This window comes from Haliotis rufescens, unplaced genomic scaffold (assembly GCF_023055435.1).
Source record: "Haliotis rufescens isolate VD_foot unplaced genomic scaffold, xgHalRufe1.0.p SCAF_4, whole genome shotgun sequence".
Lineage (NCBI taxonomy): Eukaryota > Metazoa > Mollusca > Gastropoda > Lepetellida > Haliotidae > Haliotis > Haliotis rufescens.
This window is the reverse complement of record NW_025964112.1, coordinates 255211-278771: the sequence shown is the minus strand read 5'-3', so window position 1 is coordinate 278771 and position 23561 is coordinate 255211. Positions and strand designations below refer to the sequence as shown.

At 41.8% G+C, this 23561-nt stretch overlaps 1 protein-coding gene across 1 annotated transcript; it reads right to left on the bottom strand.

The window, feature by feature from the left end:
* Window positions 1–222: 222 nt before the first annotated feature.
* On the bottom strand, window positions 223–22789 carry LOC124150346 (cytochrome P450 3A29-like). The gene is made up of 15 exons (XM_046522335.2): window positions 22568–22789; window positions 17518–17605; window positions 16810–16862; window positions 15918–16014; window positions 15599–15715; window positions 14950–15038; window positions 12059–12210; window positions 10149–10285; window positions 9375–9483; window positions 8970–9127; window positions 8297–8385; window positions 7500–7637; window positions 6748–6898; window positions 4447–4552; window positions 223–1406 (listed from the first exon to the last, which is right to left on the bottom strand). Exons 1-14 carry the CDS (start codon window positions 22639–22641, stop codon window positions 4475–4477), a joined length of 1530 nt encoding a protein of 509 aa, XP_046378291.1. The 5' UTR covers window positions 22642–22789; the 3' UTR covers window positions 223–1406; window positions 4447–4474.
* Window positions 22790–23561: the final 772 nt, after the last annotated feature.

The following is a 23561-nucleotide window of genomic DNA, read 5'->3' as shown; positions in this document are numbered from 1 at the left end:
CAACCAGCAAATAGAGGAGACAAACTTCTTTCATATTCATAAGAAATCTCTGTTGAAAGATTCCGGCTATATCAAGAGCATGTGTAAATGAATCGTTCTGCTACCTAATATTGATGATACCAAGTGTTCGTTAAAAGGTGAGCCAATCCTGCCCCACCGGTGGCACCCATCACAAACACATTTACAGGCACATCATTTGTTCACCTGAAAAGATACACGGGGTAAAGATAAAGATAATTTAGTTTATTCAAAATTAGGCACATATATTTATACGGCATAGACAAGGACGTCACAGAATCACAGATATTGAAATGCAGTATTAGCATTAGTAAGTACACCGTAGAACACAGTACAGTGATACTGTAATGGACACACATTCATGTTTATTAGACATTACATATACTCAAGGTCAAAGGTACAAAAAACTTTCATTTTCTGTCAAGGTATGATGTGGTATGTAATAGGGCCGACGAATGACACACAGTTCCTTGTAAATACTCAATTCCTATTTTTTTGTTACGTTAGTTGAGGTACAATGACTACGTCTATTTCATAATACAGAATTCTGAATAATTGAAACGATACGGATAAATGACATGTGATATCAGCACACATTACATTGGCACAGTCACGTCCGAGCACTTGTCATTCACTTGCAATCCCTGCTTGGATGTACATCTAGATTTATTTGGTATGACGACACATGTACTTAATATTAAGCCTGAGCTTCTGCAACTGGAACCTATAGCTACCTTTTTAACAACCCTTAACACCACCACCACCACCACCCCCACCACCCCCACCCCACCCAACCCCCAGATACGTCAGTACCTTGCATGCCCAGTATAATGTATCATAGAACAGTCCAAATGTTTTCAAATAGAGACAGCCACATAGAGGACAATGTATTGTTATGTGACATCTTCAAATGTGATATCCGTTGTTATGACAAAATCTACTGAAGAATATTCTTCAATAGTTTATCAGAATCATTTCACGTCAGGAGAATAAGTAGGGCCACAAACACACACACAAATGTAAATTAAAAATCGGAAAATAAAATGGTACTACTGAAAGCATGTAATAGAGTTCAACTCTAAATTGCTCCAACAATTGTGACGCGCTTAAGGGCAAAAAATAATGGCGATTTTGTTGCTAATATCAATTGTCCAAGACATATTAAGTCGATTCCCGAGAGAGAAAAAAGTATCATTATATTCGTTGAAAGTCTTTAGATGTCAAAACAAAACACTTTGGGGGCGTGGCCTAAAGCTACCGGCACAAAGTACAGCAAAACGTGACAAGTGTTTTCATTGGCTGGTATGTTGGCTGGCTTGTGATGCTTGGCAGCCAAACGGTTACGTCAGAAAGCGGTCATTCTAAAAGTGTTGCTGTTTCTGCTAACCCTGCAAAAAAAACAATGCATACATTGCTGGGTGTATAAAAACGACCTTTCATCTTGACATTGTGAATATTTAAAATAACAATTAATGTCTGTAACGAGCTTTTGACTACTAATATATTGTATAGGTACCATAAACGCTGACTTCCTATTTGTCCAGCTGCTGGCTAAGGGATACTCCCCAGTGTGTTTGTTCAAACAGTTGATAAAAATAATGAGCACTGTATTAAATATAATCTTATCTGTCCAATTTCATATTTCACATTTCCATTTACATAATTCACAGTCGAGACGTGAAACACTGGATTCTGATTGTTCACTGGATTCGGATTGCAAGAAGTTGTCTCTTCTCCCACTCAAGACACTGTCCAAGTTTCGATACTTTTGTCCTCTTGGGTGGCATCAAACTACCTTGATTGTGATCGAAGTAGTATCCTGCTCAAACTGCAGTATCTCAAGGAGCTTGTACATTTGCCACCACTCGAGGTGATCTGTGGCGTCGTCCACTGCTCGGAGACATAAATGTGCTTCGTCATAAAGTCATCTGTGCTGTTAATGGTGATTGGGCATCCTCTTTAAGAACATTTGTATCTGGTTTCAATCGTGAACTTGTATCCGGCAAAGACCAAGTACCGATCCCTCTGAGAATTTGGAATATACTGTAAATCAAACTGCGCACTGTGGAATACTGTTTCTTGTCTGCAATCCCTTTTACAGCCCAAATCGTACTAAATGATTACTATGTTCTCTCACTCATTTATATATTTTTTAAACGTTTTCACTCACTACTGTGTATGTGATGTGCCGTTATATTCTGTGAAATATTCACCAATTGTACCCATAACAATATGTGCGGAACAAGACCCCTAATAAACCACCGCCGACCCGATCGTTGAAACTGCACAGCCTGTCAAGCAGAGGGAAGCCCCTTTAACGTCCAGGAAGGCGAAGCCCCTAGCCAGAGGGTAATATATTTTGGGTTGTTGACGACTTTGCGTGTCGTTTTTTAATCGTCTTTTTTACACTTACGATTTTTAAGTTTAATTTTGGTCAAGTATTTGTGATCTAAGTATGCCCTAAAGCATTAAAATCTGCACAGTTGCTATGTTAACTTTACTTGCCCGTTAAAACCCATAAGGCGGGAAAGATATTATTCAAAGTAGAACGCATATAACTTATAACATTGATTGTACAAAATCAAAAGAAACAAAAATGATATACATGCTCATCAAAAGAAACGCGAAAACATCACTGGATGTTTGAGATCAAATAATTGGTCCTTGTCGTCGAAACGGTCAGTAAACAATAACACATCAGGTGACGTCACCATCTACATCAGTGGGCTTTGTACCATGTCAATTAGCGTATACCTCTGACAGAGCATTTTAATTATAAACATGAATCACGTGGTGTTGAACCTAGTCACATCGCAATGATTTACTATTAATATACGAAATTGTTAAGGACAGAAATGACTGACAATTACTGACAACCACTGAGGTGTTTGTGAATGTCTTGATTCAACACTGCTCATGTCACAGTTCTGTCTCAATAACAAAACTTTCGAGGAAGCGTGAATGGTGTCTAAGGGACACAACATTTCACAGCAAATTGCCACGCGTGAGACGACTGGGCCACAAGTTCTCCTCTTCGTGACACAGTTTTGTAAGGTATCCAATAGGTTTCCCTCCTTTATGATGATGATGATGATGATGATGATGATGATGATGATGATGATGATGATTATTATTTACAGATTAAAATTAAAAATGAAGCAAAGAGGGTTTGGGTGACACAGTCAGGCTGGTTAGGGTCATCATCAGCTCAGGGTCCTTGGCCCCTCTGCACGCAGCCCAGACAGAGAATGGGACTTCTCCTAGGAAGCGATGCCTAGTCAAACCCACCCAGAACCTTTTGGAGAATGTGAAGACTCCTCCAACCCTGCAGCCTTCTGCATTGCCCAGATTGTTAGAAGGGCTGTATTCCTGGTAGCAAACCCGGGGACTCTCCAAATGTCAGTCAATAGATTGGGAGGTACCAAACCTAAGGCACCGAGAACAATGGGGAGTCGGACAACTTGGTACTTGGGATGCAAGCGTGACATTTTGAAAGCGAGGTCGCATATTTGCAATGTTTTTCCTGAATCTTGTCAATCACATTGGTGTCAAAATGGACAGAAACTATTTAGTGATATAAATGATTTCAGGACAAGATTAGGTTTTTTGGCCTGGATATGTCTGAGGCTGTAAATCAGCCTATTCCAAAGAATTTTGTATTCATCATTTTCCATGACGCCCTCTACATATTCTGGATCGTACCATGGATGGACCTCTGTGTCAAAACCACAAGCATTGCGAAGACGGTAATAAAATTATCGAGCCACTCGATCTTGTGCTTAAGATACTGTGTTTGTGCCAAAGCTGAAAATCCACGCACATTGTGTTGGGCAGTCTCATTAAATGCATTACATAATCTACATTTCATATTTACATTTTGATGCAAAATCACACATCGACGGTTTCGAGTGGGAAGTGACTGGCCCTGAGCAGCAAACAGGAAGCCTTCAGTTTCACTTTTCAGTCAAGACGACCTTATCCAAGCGAAGGATTTGGATTTTCTCAACACATTGCACATAAACTCGATGCAGTGGTTGTTCAGAAAGCCTCTCCTTGTAAAGTTGAGTCTGGACCGACTTGATATTGCACTTTGCTTGGTTGACACTCATTTATGTACCGTCCAGCAGTACAGAACCAACAACAAAATCCACACTGACATTGAGATTATGTCCCACATCCTTGGCTCGTTTACGAAAACTGTGGAATGCCTTGTTTTCATCATGACATACTTCACAAGAGGATCATCAGACAAATAAATGTTCGCAAAAGTGCACAAAACAATTCTATCATGAAGAGCCTCCACCTTAATCAAACCACGCCCTCCCATCATAATTGGTAAATATAAGCGATTGACATATTGTCTGACATGATTCTTCGTTGTTTATTATTATTATTAATAGTTTTATTATTATTGATAATAATAATTACGTGAGCTGCTGGTGCCTCTCCGCCTTGCTCAGCATCTGGGAGATAATTTCAGTCGAATGTCCTTTTCTGTCTGAAGAATGTTTGACAACTTAAACGTCAATACTTCCTGTAAACAAACGAAAATATATGTACATGCCTGTTGACCCATATGTTTAGTAAAGAAAGTATGTTCCGTGTGAGTGTATTATGCTTAATGTCACTGACAAAAGAAGGTATTCATCCCCAATATTATGACTGTGCCCTGGGGGCAGATCAGGAACATGATAGGAACAGGGCAGTATGATCCCGGTGCAGGGATGGTCATCTTGATGAACAGACTGCCACATATCACGACAGACAAACATCTCCAGTTTCTAAAAGTTTGGTTTTACGCTGATTTTAGCAATATTCCACCAGTAAAGCGTTCTCTCGTCACACAAAATGCCAGGGTTCGATTCTCCATATGGATACATGTTGCTGGATTAGTGTTAACAGCGGCGTAACAACTCCCACTCACTCACTCTGAAAACGAATCCCGCAAGAGGAACACGTATTTCCCTATTAGGTTCATGATGATAATCATGAGACACCTTTCATGCCTAATTATTATGCAAAATCATTTGTTAAACTCTCATACAAACCAATCAGGTGTAAAAACGATGTCCACAATTGTTTATAACAACTGGGACGTGTCTTTGAATACTGCATTAAATGATAGATTAGTTTGATGTTAATCGAACTGAGATGCAAACACACATATTTTTATTTCTTGAAACAAAATTGTCAACAAACTCTCTTCACATACTATGGGTGGAACAAAATGGAAAAGCTTGTTTTTTTTAATCCCAAAGCTTTAAACCATGTGGTCCATGACCAAACACATTTTCTCGTGCTCGAAACTTATTTTCTTGTTCTTGTAAAAACACAGTTGTTACTTCAAGCATCATGGCACATAATTCAACTAATTTTTATAATATAATTCAACTACTTTAGCTATTCAACTACTATTTAAACACCTTGTGCATGGACCAACGTTTCCTTTGCTCAAAACTTTTCTCTTTTCACACCCACAAGGCTGTGAATAGCAGTATCATGATTTATAATTATTTACATAATTCAACCAATTTTTGACGTTATTAAAATAGTTGGCCCTTTCCTCAAACTCATTTCTTGGATTTAAGAAAGTTAATAACTAGAAATATGCTAACCATGAATAATTGTACAGCTACACTAAGACAACTTCTACTTGTACATGTTTATAATAGCTTCAGACAAAATATTTACAAGCATGCAAGAATGCATCGTGAATTAATTATCAGATTGTTTTGACATTTTTTGCATTTGCTAAGAAATCATCTTTTTGAGAGGGGGAACATCTCAGTGACTATTTCTTACCTGAACAGTAAGAAGCCTATATGATATAATATTATACAGAATCCCTTCTTTTGGGTATAATCAGCGAATCTTACCATGCACCACCATGAGGACGAAAACAAGTTCTCTCCACAAATGGCGAATACTAACTCAGAAAACAAGATACTGAAACATACATATAAGAATCAATTTCGAATATCCCGATTCCATTGGTATTAAAGGCAAACCTGGGGTGAAAATTACATGAATGGATCACTGAAAATCAGTGATGACACCAGGTGTTCGCAAAAAGGGAAATGATGCCCTACCGGTGGCACCCGCCACTCACACAGTTGGCATGTTTCACACATACCTCGCGAATAAAACCCAGATTAAAGTTGTTGTCATGAAATTACATTCCAGGGAATTCATTGAATTGCAGTGATTTTCACAAACTTTCTTTCACAGGGGAACAACAAAGATAGCGGTGGGCACCAGGATATTGCAGCAGCATCGGATTCACTTTAACTGAGCATGCACCATAGGGTGAGATGGTTGCGTCCTTGAATAATTCCCTCTCTCCTTAGGCTAAACGTTTGATGAGAAAACTGTTTTAAAACAGGAAACTTCTTCAAGGCTCATACATGTCCAATAATTCCTGTCGCCACGTTCCCAAAACGTGAAATCGATTTATGAAAGCCCCGCTAAATTGTAAAGAACCTTGTACAACGCGGGATTCGTTTTCCGAACCCGCAGTTCTCAAATATGGAAGGCTAACCGTTTGATGAGAAAACTTGAAAACACAAATATGGTAGCCTTCACATTTTTGTTTCATGTGGCATAGACAAGAGAATTGATATCTTTTTGGCTTCTGTGATTTAATTCCCAATGCTGGCGATGATGAAGATGAAGAACATCGAGATGATAAACAAATGATATGATAATGATGAATACAGGGATGAATTGTACCTGTGTGTCGGGCATTCGTTCAAACTTCACAGTTCTTAGAACATGAACCAGGGCTATTTTAACCTCCACCAGAGCTAGACGCATCCCAATACAGATTCTTGGACCATATCCGAAAGCCAGGAAGGACAGCGGATTGGACTTTTCATCATGTCTGAAAATTGCAGTAAATGAAATAATGTCCGACTGGAGGTTATGCCTGACAAATATCATATTTTACATATTGTCCATTACACATAATCTAATATATTGAAGCAAAAGAGCACAATCTTTATCCTAATGTAAATGACAGTCCCTTTGCTGACACAATATGATTATGAACATTAATATTCCGTGTTTGCAGACAAAGCCTGAATAGAAACAAAGCAGACTGAGCTCAGAAAGGGGGTCTGTTTTCATAATGTGTGTTTGTTTGTTGTTTAACGCCGCACTCAGCAATATTCCAGCTGTATGACGGCGGTCTGTACATAATCGAGTCTGACCCAAACAATCCAGTGATTGACATCATGAGCATCGATCAACGCAATAAGGATACGATGACCATCATCAACCAATTCAAGGAGCCTGATCACCTGATCCCATTAGTCGCCTCTTACGACAATTATAATCGCTTTTTACGGCAAGCATGGGTTTTCATTATGATGGATGCTGACACAAACTGAATAGTGTCCATGCATATGCCTGGGTGCATGTGCGTGAATGCCATGTCCCACTGCTAGTGCGAGGGTGGGTGAACATCTGGTGGATAGCATTACCTTTCTGGTTTGAAGGACTCTGGATCCTTAAAGAGCTGAGGATCTCTTTGTAGAGCGAATGTGGGGACAAAGACAGTTTGACCCTCAGGGATTGTCAAGCCTTTGATCTCAATCGTCTCAGAAGCCCTGCGATTTAACCTGAAATACAATATCAAGTCTGAATAAGCATGTTCACTTATGTAAACTGCTTCTTTGTACTTCTGACTCTGGTAGGTAGTCGAATATATTCTCAATGTTGTTGAACATGAGGCATTATGCGTCCAAAATGATCAAATAATTTTTGGAGACATATGTTTATCAAGCATATCCTGTTGTGTCAGTTTAACATAAGATGGGCACTGCCTGTTAGATTCTGTCATTGATTCGTCACATTTGAGCATGACACTTTTCCCCAATCCCCAAACCTACGACTCATCTGTATTGGCTTTCAAACTGTCATACCGTGGACTTGCACCACGAGTAGAAATACCCTGTGGGCACTCGTCCCATTGTGTTTATAATAGAGGTGGGGGCCACTTATAACAAATAATATAACAGCAGCCTACTATAGACTCACATACATATTTTGTGCGAATCTTGATGTGACCTTTACCTTACTTCTTAGGATGCAACAACGAGAACGTAGAAAATGTTCACTCAGCAGTAAATGGGTACCTGGTAGGATGAGATGGTAATGTGACTGTTAACCCTACTAGCGCCTAAATGTTTTGGTTGTATAATCCCCAGGGAGCTGACAACAAATATCTGCCACGTAGGGGGTTACATTGTCACAATTTGTGTAACTTTTGTAAACTTACGCAATAACTGGTGGGTAGAGCCTGAGCGTCTCGGTGATGACTTTGTCCAGATACTTCAGTTTCCCTATGTTGTCATAGTTGGGTTCCTCCTGAGGAAAAGGGACAAGACTGTGTCTACCACTGACTGACTGTCTGATGTAGAAGATTTATCGAGTGCTTCCAGCAGAACCTCTTTTAACACCCGGAGGGGCGGTTGGGTAGCCTAGGGGTTAAAGCGTTCGCTAGTCACGCCGAAGACCCGGGTTCGATTGCCCACATGGGTGCAATGTGTGAAGCTCATTTCCGGTGCCGTCGTGATATTGCTGGGCTATTGCTAAAAGCGGCGTAAAACCCTACTCACTCACTCACTTTAACACCCGGACATCTATTCCTGAATAAATATACCGCTCATCTTGCCTCATGGTTTCACAAAGCAATCTCAGACAAAACGATCCTGATCCCCATACTTGAACGTTGACTTATGACAGGTATATAAACATTTTCATTTTCTCAAGCACTTAAGACGATCATGACAATAAAGTATGAGTAATCGTCAGGTTGCAATATCAGTTTAAATTATCTTCTCATTTTACAATGACAATAATGTTTTGAGTTGATCCCTCAGGTGCGGATGTCGTATTATATAATAAGGTTAAAAGTGAAAATATCTATGCACCCAAGTGTTAATACTGACATTTCCAAGCATTTCTGTGATTTCATTATACGCCTTCTCCTGTGTGCCCGGGTTCATGGCGAGACTGTATGACGCAAAGTTCAGAGTCGAAGCAGTTGTTTCGTATCCAGCAATGAAAAACAAAATCCCTTGGCCAACAATTTCATCTGTTGTTAGTCCTGTAAAAGTCGAGGTTATGTCATGTATTTAACGCCCTGCTCAGCTACATTCCAGATATAATGTTGACGGTAGCCAGTGAACAATCGAGTCTGGATCAACCAAACCAGTGATTGATATAATGAGCAACGTCCTACGCCATTGGTGAATGTAAAAGGGCAATTAACCAAATCACTGCCCGCCCTATGCCAGACATGTTGTTCATGCCACATTAACACCCAACTCACTCATCAGTGTGCCTGTACTCACGTCTGACTGAATGTTTCTCTGGGATCTGACCATTGGCTGCGTGACCGTTTTCGTCTCTATCTGCCTCTATCTCAGCGTCCACTAAGAGTTGCAGGAAGTCGACTCTCTGCTGTAGAAATGAGATGTTTTCTTGTAGAAGTCTTGAAAAGTCAGTCTTCGCTTCAAACGTCATTAAATCATTTAAGGCAAGGTGTTTTCATTTTCTCTATCATTTTGTTGGTGGCATTAATGTTTGTAAATCCAATATAGGTTGAATAAATGGATATTGAAAACATTTGAGATAACCTTGACTAGATTTTGACAGCAGACTTTGGAATGGTATCACCGGAGAATAATGATCTATAAATAGAAAGTTCCAAGCAGGAAACATTGTCATGACTTTCAGATATATGTGTGAACGTCATGAAAATTATCTTAGCAAACTCAGTAGCTCCAGTGTAGGCAACATTATCATCTGTAAGTCACAGTATATATTTTCAAGCACATTTCTTTGGCATGTTTTCTTATAATATAGATATTTTTTTCGAGAAAACATTCACATCGATTGCAAACATTTTTCAATAAATATTTTACTTCTTTACCAAGTATGATTTTAGTATACTTCTCAGAACACGATACATGACAAAGAAAGATCATTGTCCATTAAAAAAAGTTTGATCAGATATGTCTGGGTTCAGGGTTTTAGGGATTTATTTCTACTGACCGATTTGCTGTCAAATGCGTTAAAAGAAATCGACCTGAAACCAGAGGCGCCATTCAACAGGGATGTCTAACCTCTCGACGCTCCTTTGTGTCGCTCTGTCGTTGTTTTATCATTTCCGTAATATTCGTTTGAAAAAAGTTCATCATACTTTTTGGAAAGAGTGCACCCCCCAGCTTCAAGATGATCCATACAAGTGGGGGACAGAAACCTGCAAAAGAGGATAGCGACTGAGTTGCGTTTTAACGATACTGGGCTTAAACACTATTTATGACGACGAGACAACTTAATGGGAGGAAAGCCCGAAGTGACACTTCAGTGGAAATAACTCAAAACTCTGTGAGAAATATGTGCTAAGAGTCGAGCCCATTGGACTATTCCCTCTATATCGAAAGCATGTGCGTATGGATCATTATCAAACAGTGAGCATATGCCGTATGACCTCTTTAAAATCTTCCAAAGTTGTGAAACGTATATTCCAAGGGCTTGACCTGCTGGATTACTAATCGACATAAAAGGAAAGTTGACTATTGTAAGGTTGTATCGTGGAGAGAGAATAGACTGTTTGACCGTTATTGGGTGGTATCAGATCATCGTTAATCTTAAGGCTTAGTTTGGCCATGCATCAGGACACCGATCAGTGAGGAGGGCAGCACAACTAGTGCCCACGAGTATCTTCACGAGTCTGGCATAAATGAACTCTGGCGTTTACATTATTTCACATGCTATTTGCTTTCATTTTTGACAATTTTTTGTCCTCGCCCCGAGTTCCCAAAACAAACTTAAGGTTTTACTCAAAACTGAGCTTGAAATGTTTACTCAGCTGACAACTTGACTTGAACCTTAAAGATGTATGTCTGTGGTCACCAGGTGGAGTGATCAAGGAATGAAGTGTTTCCTTGTGTGAGATAGAGTAGACAAATTATATATTTTAAAGATTGAAATTGAACTAACTTCTTTTTAAGGATTACAAAAATATCAAATACATCCTTTGAGTGATTTTAGAATCTACATGGTCACCAAGTTCTTATATCAAACATGAATCCCATCCTTACCCTCGTGATAAGCACATATAATTATAAATGCATATTCTGAACAAATCACTGTGGTCATAGAATAATAAATAAACATCACCTTCAATACAAAAAAACTGTGTCGTATTACATTTATGTATAGATTTCACTGTCAACTATGACAATTCAAGAACCGTATCGCGTAAATTCAGAGTATGAATATGGTTTTACACCACTTTAATTGTCTAGGTATCTTAGGGCGGGGATACCTGCAATAGACGCCACACAATGTAATCATGTGGGGGAACGAACATGGTTCGGTGTGACGTGATAACGCTTAACACTCCGCACCCCCACCACCCCCAAGTAAAAGCACAGGTTGAAGCCGAGTGTGATCAATCAATATTATTTATGTACATGGAGCTGTGTTTTATATATCCAAACCAACCGATATCCTATTTGCATAAAATCAAAGCTCTTCAGAGAAAACAGATTCTTTCACTGTGGACTTTATAACAAGAAGAGAAGTTTCATCTACAGTTACATGTCCATCTTCAGAGGTTCAGATCAATTTGATAAATTGAAACCAAATGCCATCTGATAGCCTATGCCCTTCCACTGATATACCCAGATAGACTAGAAATAAAGGAGGCCTGTAATACCGCCTCATCTCATTTCTAAATTTGACGCATCACTGACAAAAATGATGTCTGATGCAATTCCCTATTTTGACTTGTACCCTATGTTCCCGTGGGTTTTAGGTGAAAAATTGACTTGCCTTTGCATGTGTTTGTTACGAGTGCCACCGGTGCGGAAGAACACACTCACCTTTTCGCGAATACCTGGTATCACTATTTGATAGTGATTCATTAACACATGCTCATAATATACAATCGACTCTTCTCGTGGCAGAGATTTGTTATGAATATGGAAATGGTTGTGTCGCTTCTATTAAGAAGTATGCAACGTACGTGCCAGCAGTGGTAGTAGTCTTCTTGGCTTTGAATTTGTAAACATCAGCTTAGCATGAGCGACAAATGGGTTGTTGAAATCGTTCTGAGAATCTACTTTTATACCAAAGGCAGTTCGTGAAATCACATCCATAGTGTAAGCTCCAAAGTATCTGAAAAATAATGATTATACATTAATCATTTGCAATGGGTTTCAATTGTAAAGCAATATTCAACAACTATGATAATAATAATAATACTTAAAATAATAATAATTATAATAATAAGAACAGTTTACTTGGGGGAGGAATTATTGACCATCTCGTGGAAGGTCAGGCCTATACGTACCTAGGAATGCAGATTAGGGACAAACTCCAGAATGCCAATATCAAGGAAAAACTTCGGGCAGAGTACAAATGTAGACTTAAGAAAATCCGGAGTTTAGAGCTGAACGCTCGCAATAAAGTTAAAGCCACAAATACTTATGCTGTACCCGTTCTTTTGGTGTTGTTGATTGGACGAAACAAAACATTCAGGGTATTGACGACCTCACACGAAGAATCATGTCAGACAATAGAGCCCACCACCCTCGCTCTTACCTCAATCGCTTATATTTACCAGTCATTATGGGAGGGCGTGGTTTAATTAACGTTGGGCCTCTTCATGATAGAATTGTTTTGTGCACTTTTGCACACATTTATTTGCCTGATGATCCTCTTGTGAAACATGTCAAGACTCATGATGAAAACAAGGCACTCCACAGTTTTCTAAAACGAGCCAAGGATGTGGGACATAATCTCAATGTCAGTGTTGATTATGTTGATGGTTCTGTACTGCTGGACGGTACAGAAATGAGTGTCAACCAAGCAAAGTGTCATATCAAGTCGGTCCAGACTCAGTTTTTCAAGGAGAGGCTTTCTGAACGACCACTGTATCGAGTTTATGTGCAGTGTGTTGAGAAGAGTCCTTGGATAAAGTCGGCTGGCCTGAAAAGTGAAACTGAAGGCTTTCTGTTTGCTGCTCAGGACCAGTCACTTCCCACTCGATGTGTGATTTTGCATCAAAATGTAAATATGAAATGTAGATTAATAAATGCATTTAATGAGACTGTCCAACACACTGCCAGTGGATACCCAGCTTTGGCACAAACACAGTGTCTCAAACGACATGATGGTGTAACTCAATCATTTTATTACCGTCTTCGCAATACTTGTGGTTTCGGCCTTTTGAGGTCCATCCATGGTACGACCCAGAATATGTAGAGGGCGTCATGGAAACTGATGAATACAGACGTGTCCAGGCCAACAAACCTCATCTTGTCCTTTTTGATAAATCAAATGAAATAATTTATATCATTGAATTTTCCTTCCCCTTTGACACCAATGTGATTGGCGAGATTGAGGAAAAACATGACAAATATGTGGACCTCGCATTCGAAATGTCACGCTTGTATCCCAAGTACCAAGTTGTCCGACTCCCCATTGTTCTCGGTGCCTTAGGTTTGGTAACTCCCAATCTGTTGACTGGCATTGGGAAAGTACCCGGGTTTGCTACCAGGAATATAGGCCTTGTGACAATCTGGGTAATGCAGAAGGCTGCAGTGCTGGGGAGTTCACATTCTCCGAAAAGTTCTTGGTGGATTCGCTGTCTGGGCTACGAGAAGAATGTAGAATCTCCCAGGAGCCAAGCTGCCGGACACGGTCACCCATCCATGGACAAACTTTGCTTAACTTTACCTGATTTGTGACCTTGCCCTGTGCACAGGGCCACGCGCCGCCACGATGAGACACGTTTGTTGCAGTTTCGTCGAGACAATATTGACAACTCAAGCGCAATGTAATCAACACGAAATCAACCAAGTCGCCGAGGCTCACAACCCGATCTGTTCCTGATGTCCCCAGCGGTGATATTGCTGTTAAAGTGGTAGACGCGGAGTAAAACCTACTCACTCACTCACAACCCGATCTGTTCCTGAAGTCCCCCGCGGTGATATTGCTGTTATAGTGGTAGACGCGGAGTAAAACCTACTCACTCACTCACAACCCGATCTGTTCCTGAAGTCCCCCGCGGTGATATCGCTGTTATAGTGGTAGACGCGGAGTAAAATCTACTCACTCACTCACAACCCGATCTGTTCCTGAAGTCCCCCGCGGTGATATCGCTGTTATAGTGGTAGACGCGGAGTAAAATCTACTCACTCACTCACAACCCGATCTGTTCCTGAAGTCCCCCGCGGTGATATCGCTGTTATAGTGGTAGACGCGGAGTAAAATCTACTCACTCACTCACAACCCGATGGCTTCTTGGGAGTCTTTTTTTAACCTTGAATGCTCGGGTGAAGAGGATCATCCATCAACAAAGGGTCCTCTAGGGCATGCGACATTTGAAGATGAAGATGGAATGTGGAACTGGTTTGCAAGTGTGTTCACGTTTAGATGCAAATGTAGATACAATGCAATCTCGCAGCATTTACGTATTTCCAAGAGAAAAATTGAAAAATACCCAGTACTAAAGCTTACACAAGTAAACGACCCGTGAAGATCCGGGGTAGAATAGATCTTCAGCAACCCACGCTTGCTGTAAGAAGCGACTATGCTTGTCGTAGGAGGCGACAAACGGGATCGGGTGGTCAGGCTCGCTGACTTAGTTGGTGCATGTCATTGATCCCTATTGCGTGGAATCATGCACATGTTGTCAATCACTGGATTGTCTGGTCCAGACTCGATTATTTACAGACCGCCGTCATATAGCTGGAGTACTGCTGAGTGCAGCGTTAAACAACAAACAAAGAAAAATAATAAAACAAGTGTACTTTTCTTGTATATTATGTAGTACCTGAGGAATACAAAAAATCCATTTCAACCTTATGATCGAATTAAATGTTCAGTTTGACATGTCAACACAATACTTACTCTTTCATAATAACCCCTTCCTTTTTCCCGACGACTTTAGAGAAGTTAGCTGACAGAGTCGTTGCGCAGTCGTTGATGGCAGCACACATCTAGGAAAAGACGCGATAACACATATACCTACAAACTGGTCTTAAACTTGCAAAATTATAACATGCAGAGCACTCAGAAAATGGTACCGAACGTCAGAAAACTAACATTTATTTTGTTTGTTTCTTTGTTGTTTAAGGCAGCACTCAGTAATATTCTAGCCATATGACGGCAGTCTATAAATAATCGAGTCTGGACCAGACATTCCTGTGATCGACATTATGTGCATCACCTGATCCCGTTAGTCGCATGGTCGCCTCTTACGGCAAGCAATGGGTTGCTGAAGACCAATTCTAACCCGGAATCTTCACGGGGCTGCAGAACTAACAACATGCATGAAAACGGTATTTATCTGAGAAGGAGGGTGACGACCTGTACATGATCTGGGCTGGACCGGACAAACCAGTGATTCATACGCTGATACGTAATCAAGCAAACCACCGTGCCAGGCAACCCGATGCATGACGTATCCTAGTAACAAGCAAAGGTTGCTTGGGACCAGTTGTAGTCCCGAATCTCTGCGTGGGGTATGTGCCCTACAAAGACAACGAGAGTGACCCACCTTTCTCAGTTTGCCGCCGCTGAAGCTTGGGGTGATTATACCTCTCACTCTCTTCCAGTGGGAATCTTCCAAGAAGAACACACCCAAATTGAATGGGAAGGGCACGAGTGTGAATTTCTAGAAATAGATGTTACACTGGACATATAACACTGATTTGTAATATTCTTCTTTGTTTTGAATGTTGTGTTTAACATCATTTCAGTTACGTATTACGTGCCACCAGAGGATGATATATTCTCCCACCTATATCCTTTTACTACAAGTACGTTATTGCCTTTGAAACAATATCCTGGATAAGCTACTTGAACGTATTATTTACCATCCGGTTCCTGAAAGTGTTGAAGCTCTTGACAAACACCTCCTTCAGAATGTCCAGATCAGATATAACTAAAGCTGGCTTTCTTCCCAAAAATATCCTTTGGACAGGAAACAACAAAAACACGATAAAACATTGAATAAGAAAACAAATTTTGTCACAACAATCGGGTACTGATGTTCTGCCTTTCAACAAATAATGGAAAAGCTTCAGCTTCGGTGAATATAAGGTTGTGCTGCAGTTGGCAGTATTTCCTGACGTTCCGTAATTATTCGTGTCTGGACCTGGTAAACCATTTACAAGAAACGACACCGGAGTACGATATCACACAATCGACCAAGTCACGCAGCCAGACCACCCAATACATTTTAGTCGACTCTTGCGACATGCACAGGTTACTGGGGACCAACTGTCCCCCGGAATCCCGACTGGGTTCTGACAATGGAAATAGACAGGTTTGTGATCATTCTCAGGAACAGTTAACTGCTAACAGAAGATGAGACCAAGACGTCTAAACTACAGATATACTATCTTGTAAAGGTTGGTTCGAGTCCCCGATTCGCCCTGATTATGGTTAATGGTTTGTCAGCACGATACCCTTTTCTTAGGCCTGCATTACTTCGGGACTTTCTCCCACACGCAGCTATCGAATCATGATCTACCTGAAATACATCCAAAATAGCATTTAACCCAACTGAGTCGCCGTCAATTATGTATTCTTCTTCAAAAATTCTTTGATGATCGTTGTTTTCTTCTAAAAAACTAGACTAATAGCTGCGGTCACTACTTCCGATTGCCACGCATACGATTATCGCGGGAAGGATGCTAATTTTAATTTCCAGAGCGTCCGGAAGACGCGCTAAGTCAAAGCATTTAATGAACGAGATGCACTTACCCATATATATTTCCATATTGTCGGTTCCATTCTTTGAATTTGTGGAAGAAACTCTGTTAAAATAGAAAGATAAAATATATTTTTGCCTTGTCCCACCTTTCATACAAATAGTTCCACGGAACTGTAGCTTAGCTGGATATGAAATCAACAGTTCAGATGTCAACAAGGAGCGTCACCCAACGCATGTATATTTTCTACATAATAATGAGGATAAATAAATAACAAAGAAACAAGTAACAATATTTCCACAGTGTTACTCAACTGCAAGAAGACATGTTTTACCATCAACAATGTTAAAGACCTTATTTATTTTGCAGATTTAATAACACTTAAACTATGGAGACACAGCCATTATCTTGCACACAAAGATTCAACTTTCTAACATGACCTTCACAAACATCACAGTAAATCGCCACTGAGAATATGATTTTCCCCACGTGAACCAGAACGTTCAGCACTTGCGTGTTGTTATATTTTACAGCATGAAGGGACATGGATTGAAAGTTGATTCTGTTATTTTATATAATGTCTGATCGTCATTTCCTGAAACGATTGATAAAACATCAGTGTGGTCATTCAATTTACATATATGTCTCATATATATCTTTTTGCAGAATTGCTTATCGTCATCATAAATATGATTCAATGTGATAAAGATTTTCCACGCTGATGTTATGCAAATAATCAAATGATGATAATAAAACCTACAAACGATGTGCTGTTTCCAAGAAGGGGGTACGGTGTTGGTCCACGGATGCCCCGATTCTTGAAGTAATTGAAGTTCCAGGTTCCATGTCTGTAAACGTAACACATGTCATCGTACTGCACGATACTCAGCTGTCAAAGGCATTAAAGTTCTTGGGTACATGGGTGACAAAAAGATTTTTAAAAAGTTAAGATTGTATTCAAACATCGAATTAAGGTTTCAAGGACTACTCTCAATATTTGTGGTTTCGAATCAAGACACAATGATGAAACAGATGCTTCCTATATATTTGTATGGAAGCGTATAATTGCCGCATTCTAAAACAATAACATGATGTACACAGATGTTACTTACATCTACATAGGTAAAAGTATCATCTACGTAGGTGAAAAGTATCATCTATGTAAATGATATATTTTCGTAGAATGTTGCTCTTATACGCTTCCATACTTTGTGACTTGAAAACCAAATAACAAGAGGCCAAAATCGTCTTCATAGGCACTAGACCGACTCTGTGATACAGGGAATAGAGTGGCTTCACGGAGGACAGAAGGCAGCCGGTTCAGGGAATAGAGTGGCTTCACGGAGGACAGAAGGTAGGTGGTTCAGGGAATAGAGTGGCTTCACGGAGGACAGAAGGCAGCCGGTTCAGGGAATAGAGTGGCTTCACGGAGGACAGAAGGCAGGTGGTTCAGGGAATAGAGTGGCTTCACGGAGGACAGAAGGGAGGTGGTTCAGGGAATAGAGTGGCTTCACGGAGGACAGAAGGTAGGTGGTTCAGGGAATAGAGTGGCTTCACGGAGGACAGAAGGGAGGTGGTTCAGGGAATTGAGTGGCTTCACGGAGGACAGAAGGGAGGTGGTTTAGTGAATAGAGTGGCTTCACGGAGGACAGAAGGGAGGTGGTTCAGGGAATAGAGTGGCTTCACGGAGGACAGAAGGGAGGTGGTTCAGGGAATAATGTGGCTTCACGGAGGACAGAAGGCAGGTGGTTCAGGGAATAGAGTGGCTTCACGGAGGACAGAAGGGAGGTGGTTCAGGGAATAGAGAGGCTTTACGGAGGACAGAAGGCAGCCGGTTCAGGGAATAGAGTGGCTTCACGGAGGACAGAAGGCAGGTGGTTCAGGGAATAGAGCGGCTTCACGGAGGACAGAAGGCAGCCGGTTCAGGGAATAGAGTGGCTTCACGGAGGACAGAAGGCAGGTGGTTCAGGGAATAGAGTGGCTTCACGGAGGACAGAAGGAAGGTGGTTCAGGGAATAGAGCGCCTCCAAGGAGGACAGAGGGCAGATGGTTCAGGGAATAGAGTGGCTTCACGGAGGACAGAAGGCAGGTGGTTCAGGGAATAGAGTGGCTTCACGGAGGACAGAAGGGAGGTGGTTCAGGGAATAGAGTGCCTCCACGGAGGACAGAAGGCAGGTGGTTCAGGGAATAGAGTGGCTTCACGGAGGACAGAAGGCAGGTGGTTGAGGGAATAGAGTGGCTTCACGGAGGACAGAAGGGAGGTGGTTCAGGGAATAGAGTGCCTCCACGGAGGACAGAAGGCAGGTGGTTCAGGGAATAGAGTGGCTTCACGGAGGACAGAAGGCAGGTGGTTCAGGGAATAGAGTGCCTCCACGGAGGACAGAAGGCAGGTGGTTCAGGGAATAGAGTGGCTTCACGGAGGACAGAAGGGAGGTGGTTCAGGGAATAGAGTGCCTCCACGGAGGACAGAAGGCAGGTGGTTCAGGGAATAGAGTGGCTTCACGGAGGACAGAAGGGAGGTGGTTCAGGGAATAGAGAGGCTTCACGGAGGACAGAAGGCAGGTGGTTCAGGGAATAGAGTGGCTTCACGGAGGACAGAAGGCAGGTGGTTCAGGGAATAGAGTGCCTCCACGGAGGACAGAAGGCAGGTGGTTCAGGGAATAGAGTGGCTTCACGGAGGACAGAAGGCAGGTGGTTCAGGGAATAGAGTGCCTCCACGGAGGACAGAATGGAGGTGGTTCAGGGAATAGAGTGGCTTCACGGAGGACAGAAGGCAGCCGGTTCAGGGAATAGAGAGGCTTCACGGAGGACAGAAGGTAGGTGGTTCAGGGAATAGAGTGCCTCCACGGAGGACAGAAGGGAGGTGGTTCAGGGAATAGAGTGGCTTCACGGAGGACAGAAGGCAGGTGGTTCAGAGAATAGAGTGGCTTCACGGATGACAGAAGGCAGGTGGTTCGGGGAATAGAGAGGCTTCACGGAGGACAGAAGGGAGGTGGTTCAGGGAATTGAGTGGCTTCACGGAGGACAGAAGGCAGCCGGTTCAGGGAATAGAGAGGCTTCACGGAGGACAGAAGGGAGGTGGATCGATACCAAAAGACTCCGTGGGGATTTCTGGTTATAAAAGGTCCCATGCAACCTTCGCTAATAGCAAGAGGGGATCCAATGGATCTGGTTGTGAGGCTCGATAACTTGGTTTATAGCGTGGCATCGTACCCCGACGATGTGGACTTGTTCACAATATGAATCACTCGACTGTCTTGCTCAGACTCGATCATTTGCAGGTGCGAGGCAAGGGAGTTAACTGACTGTAAGAGGTGGCGCCCAGCCATGGCGTTCTGATCGATAATCAAGATAATTATTGTAATAAAAGGGGTCTTACATCGCGAAGGGCATCAGATCACTTGATTAGACATGAAAAGATGTTGAAAATATCTGTCGACGCGAAGTTAAGGGGCTAAGTTAACAAAGTACAAACAGCCATATACAAACGTGCATGCATGTCACTATGTAAGTGCCAAATATTAAACGCAACGTTAAACCCAATTTCACCTCACCTCTCCGCAATGAGAGATGAACAAAGAAGGGCGTGGAAACATAATGCAGTGTTACACCGTGATATGTGTGTTCAGATATAAACAATGCATGCTGGGGTCCAGGGCGAAACATGCAGGTCGCCAGTATCCCTGTGCTTGTCGTACAAGTGGACGACGGAGAGGTGGACGACGGAGAGGTGGACGACGGAGAGGTGGGTAGTCAGGCGCTGTGACTTGGCTGATTGTGTCGCCATGCCCTGATGGCGTGGATCTTTCGTCATGGTTTCAGTCACTGGCGTGCAAGGTCCAGACTCGGTCCAGACATGCTTCGGTAGGTTAACTGGAAAGTTGCACAGTCGTAAAACAACATCGGTCACTCACTTCATTCCGATATACTTGTTGCCATATATTTACAAGGGTGGCACTTGATAGTTATGAGTTGATGCGAAAATGACCCAGGTAACTAAGTATTAGAGCACTTTATGACTGACAAAGTAGATATATTTTAAGGTTACAACTTCTTTCATATACTATGTAGCGTTCCGGGTGCAGATCCTTATACTCTTGTCAAGCAAGTCTTACTATATCTCTCTGCGTTTATTTAAGGATATTTACGATAACATACGAGTGACCCTCGGTTTGTGAATGTATAAATCACCGAAAATAACTGGGGCGATGCCAGCATTTTTCACAAGACGACCCCCCCCCCCCGTCTTCAGCAACCCGTGCTTGGCGCAGGAGGCGACAAACGGGATAGGGGGGTCAGGCTCGCTGACTTTGTTGATGCATGTCATTGTGTTCCGATTGCGTAGATCGATGCTCATGATATCAATCACTGGACTGTACTCGATTATTTACTGACACCGAGATATGGTTGGTATATGCTGTGTTTAACAACAAGACACAAACACGAGCCGACAGGTACCAGAACAGAACAATAGCGAGACTCACATAGTTTGTATTCAGTAGGGATCGACTGTTGCACATCCATAAATCAAACAGTGCGACCCGTGAAGATCCGGGGTAGAATAGGTCTTCAGCAACCCATGCTTGCCGTAAAAGGCGACTATGCTTGTCGAAAGAGGCGACTAACGGGATCGGGTGGTCAGGCTCGCTGACTTTTTTATGCATGCCATCGTAACCCAATTACGTAGATCGATGCTCATGATGTCAGTCACTGGATTGTCTGGTCCAGACTCGATTATTCACAGACCGCTGTCATATAGGTGGGATATTGCTGAGTGCGGAGTTAAACAACAAACAAACAAATAAACAAAATCGGTTCGAGTCCCGCTGGTGGTTCGTGTTTTCCGGCTAAATATGAAATAACTTAAGTGTCACATTTATAATCGATTCCAAGTGTACATAGGCAGGAATTACCAACAAAGGCGACCTACAGGGAACACTTGTCACTATCATGGACACAGGGAAACTTAAAACATTGTATTCAGTAATTGCACTTTGTTTTCGTTGTCTACAGTGCCATCTACTCTGGTAAAAGCATGACAGTGTCGTGTACCCTGGACTATAATCTTCGTGGTTGTCAACACGGGTTTCAAGGATTGAAATTGTAGGTCATATGGAGCTCACCGGGGCGCCCCATGTTGTGTTTCTAGACCCGTCAGCACCACAGCGTGCTCCTGCATTTCATCAAGGTGGTCAAAGTCTCTTTCGTCGTTATCCCGCATCAAACTGGTAGGCCGTGATATCCTCTGCACGTCCAAATTAACCGGCTTCAAACGTAATTTCAGACCCTATTGCGTTAGGGGCTGATCATGTGATTGAAGTTTTGAAATATTCAACATTATCTATCAGTAACACCTTAAATTATACTGGAAGACAAATGTCGAGAGGCCCTGACAGTATGGTATGAAAGAGCAGACACTTGGCAGCAATCTTGATACAACAAAAGGAGTCAACAGAAAACGCACATATATACTTCACCTGGTCGACGTTTTCCCACATGCTACAAATACATGTTAAGAATCTTTGTGATTGCCTTCCAGACACGAGCATACAACTCTACGCGGATGTACAAAGTGTCCACGTCGGTTTTTATGTTTATACCTCCAGTAACGTGAACACTAGTCAATTCATTTCCTAACTATAATGTGTTGAGAACTCGAGTCGCGAACATGGGGTCGTTACTGACGCGACAATAACACGACTGAGCAACACGGAGCATACATGACGACCTCACCGTGCAGCCTGTCAGATTGACCACGAGATAAGTGGTCCACCTAAAGCGTAATACATGTAAACCAGCTGTCTACTTACATATAGAGCAGCACAGCCGCCGCCACTGCCAGAAGCAGATACAGCGGGACGTCCACTAGCCCCAAGATCTCCATGTTGATGTGACGAGCAATATCCTGCGAGCTTTTTCTTATTTCCTCAAACTACCCGAACACACCCCGTCCTGGGCACAGCAGGGCAGTTCTATATATATACACTACCCCTTCAATGTGTGATCTACTTTGAATGTAAGCGAGGCTGACGACTTAGTCATAGGGTCATGCAAAGGTCTGAAACTGTGCTGTTTACTCAGTTAACAGTGTACTCAGTTTCTGACCCGTAGTGCTGCATGAGAGGACAGACTCAAGCGTAGATCAGTGAGTCGCAATGAGTTGGACTGAAGCCACATGCAGTAATCCGATACATTATATATTTGTACTAACTACTTCAAGGAATTCCGTTTTATCTGTAACTATTTTAGTAGTTTCCCGAACACACACGGTTGTATGCTGGCGTCTTAAAAAAAGTATGTTTGTCGTGAATTAAAGTACAGGTGTAACGTAAATACAGTAAACTACGGTTATAACGAACTCAAAGGGACTACTAATTTTAGTTCGTTATAACCGTAGTTCGTTATAAGCACATATACAGCATGATTACAGCAAGTAGTCTGGACCAAAAAGTTAGTTCGTTATATCCGTCAGTTCGTTATAAGCGTGTTCGTTATAACCGTAGTTTACTGTACGTATACCGATGTTCATGTTAAAAGTAATGAGATACGACATTTGACGAGAATCCAAGTACCAGTAATTTGGAGTATACAAACAATACGATATGGAGTGATCTGACACTCCATAAGGTGCATGTAAAAGCAGGACAAAGTCGTTCTCTGGGTCCATGTATTTTATTAATACTGACGGTGGTAGACCTGAATAATAAAACACAAACTTGTAACATACTTGGTAACATCATATATGGGCGTTCACAAGTGATACTTCTCTATCTTATCTCCATATCATATATGTCTGACATTATC

Excerpts from the sequence above, each read along its gene's own strand:
- LOC124150346 (XM_046522335.2), bottom strand. The coding sequence starts at position 22,641 with ATGGAGATCTTGGGGCTAGTGGACGTCCCGCTGTATCTGCTTCTGGCA. Across the intron at positions 16,863-17,517 it reads TTGGAAACAGCACATCGTTT|AGTTTCTTCCACAAATTCAA; the intron begins GTAGGTTTTATT and ends CTATTTTAACAG. Across the intron at positions 8,386-8,969 it reads TCACAGAAATGCTTGGAAAT|GAGGAACCCAACTATGACAA; the intron begins GTCAGTATTAAC and ends CCTTTTCCTCAG.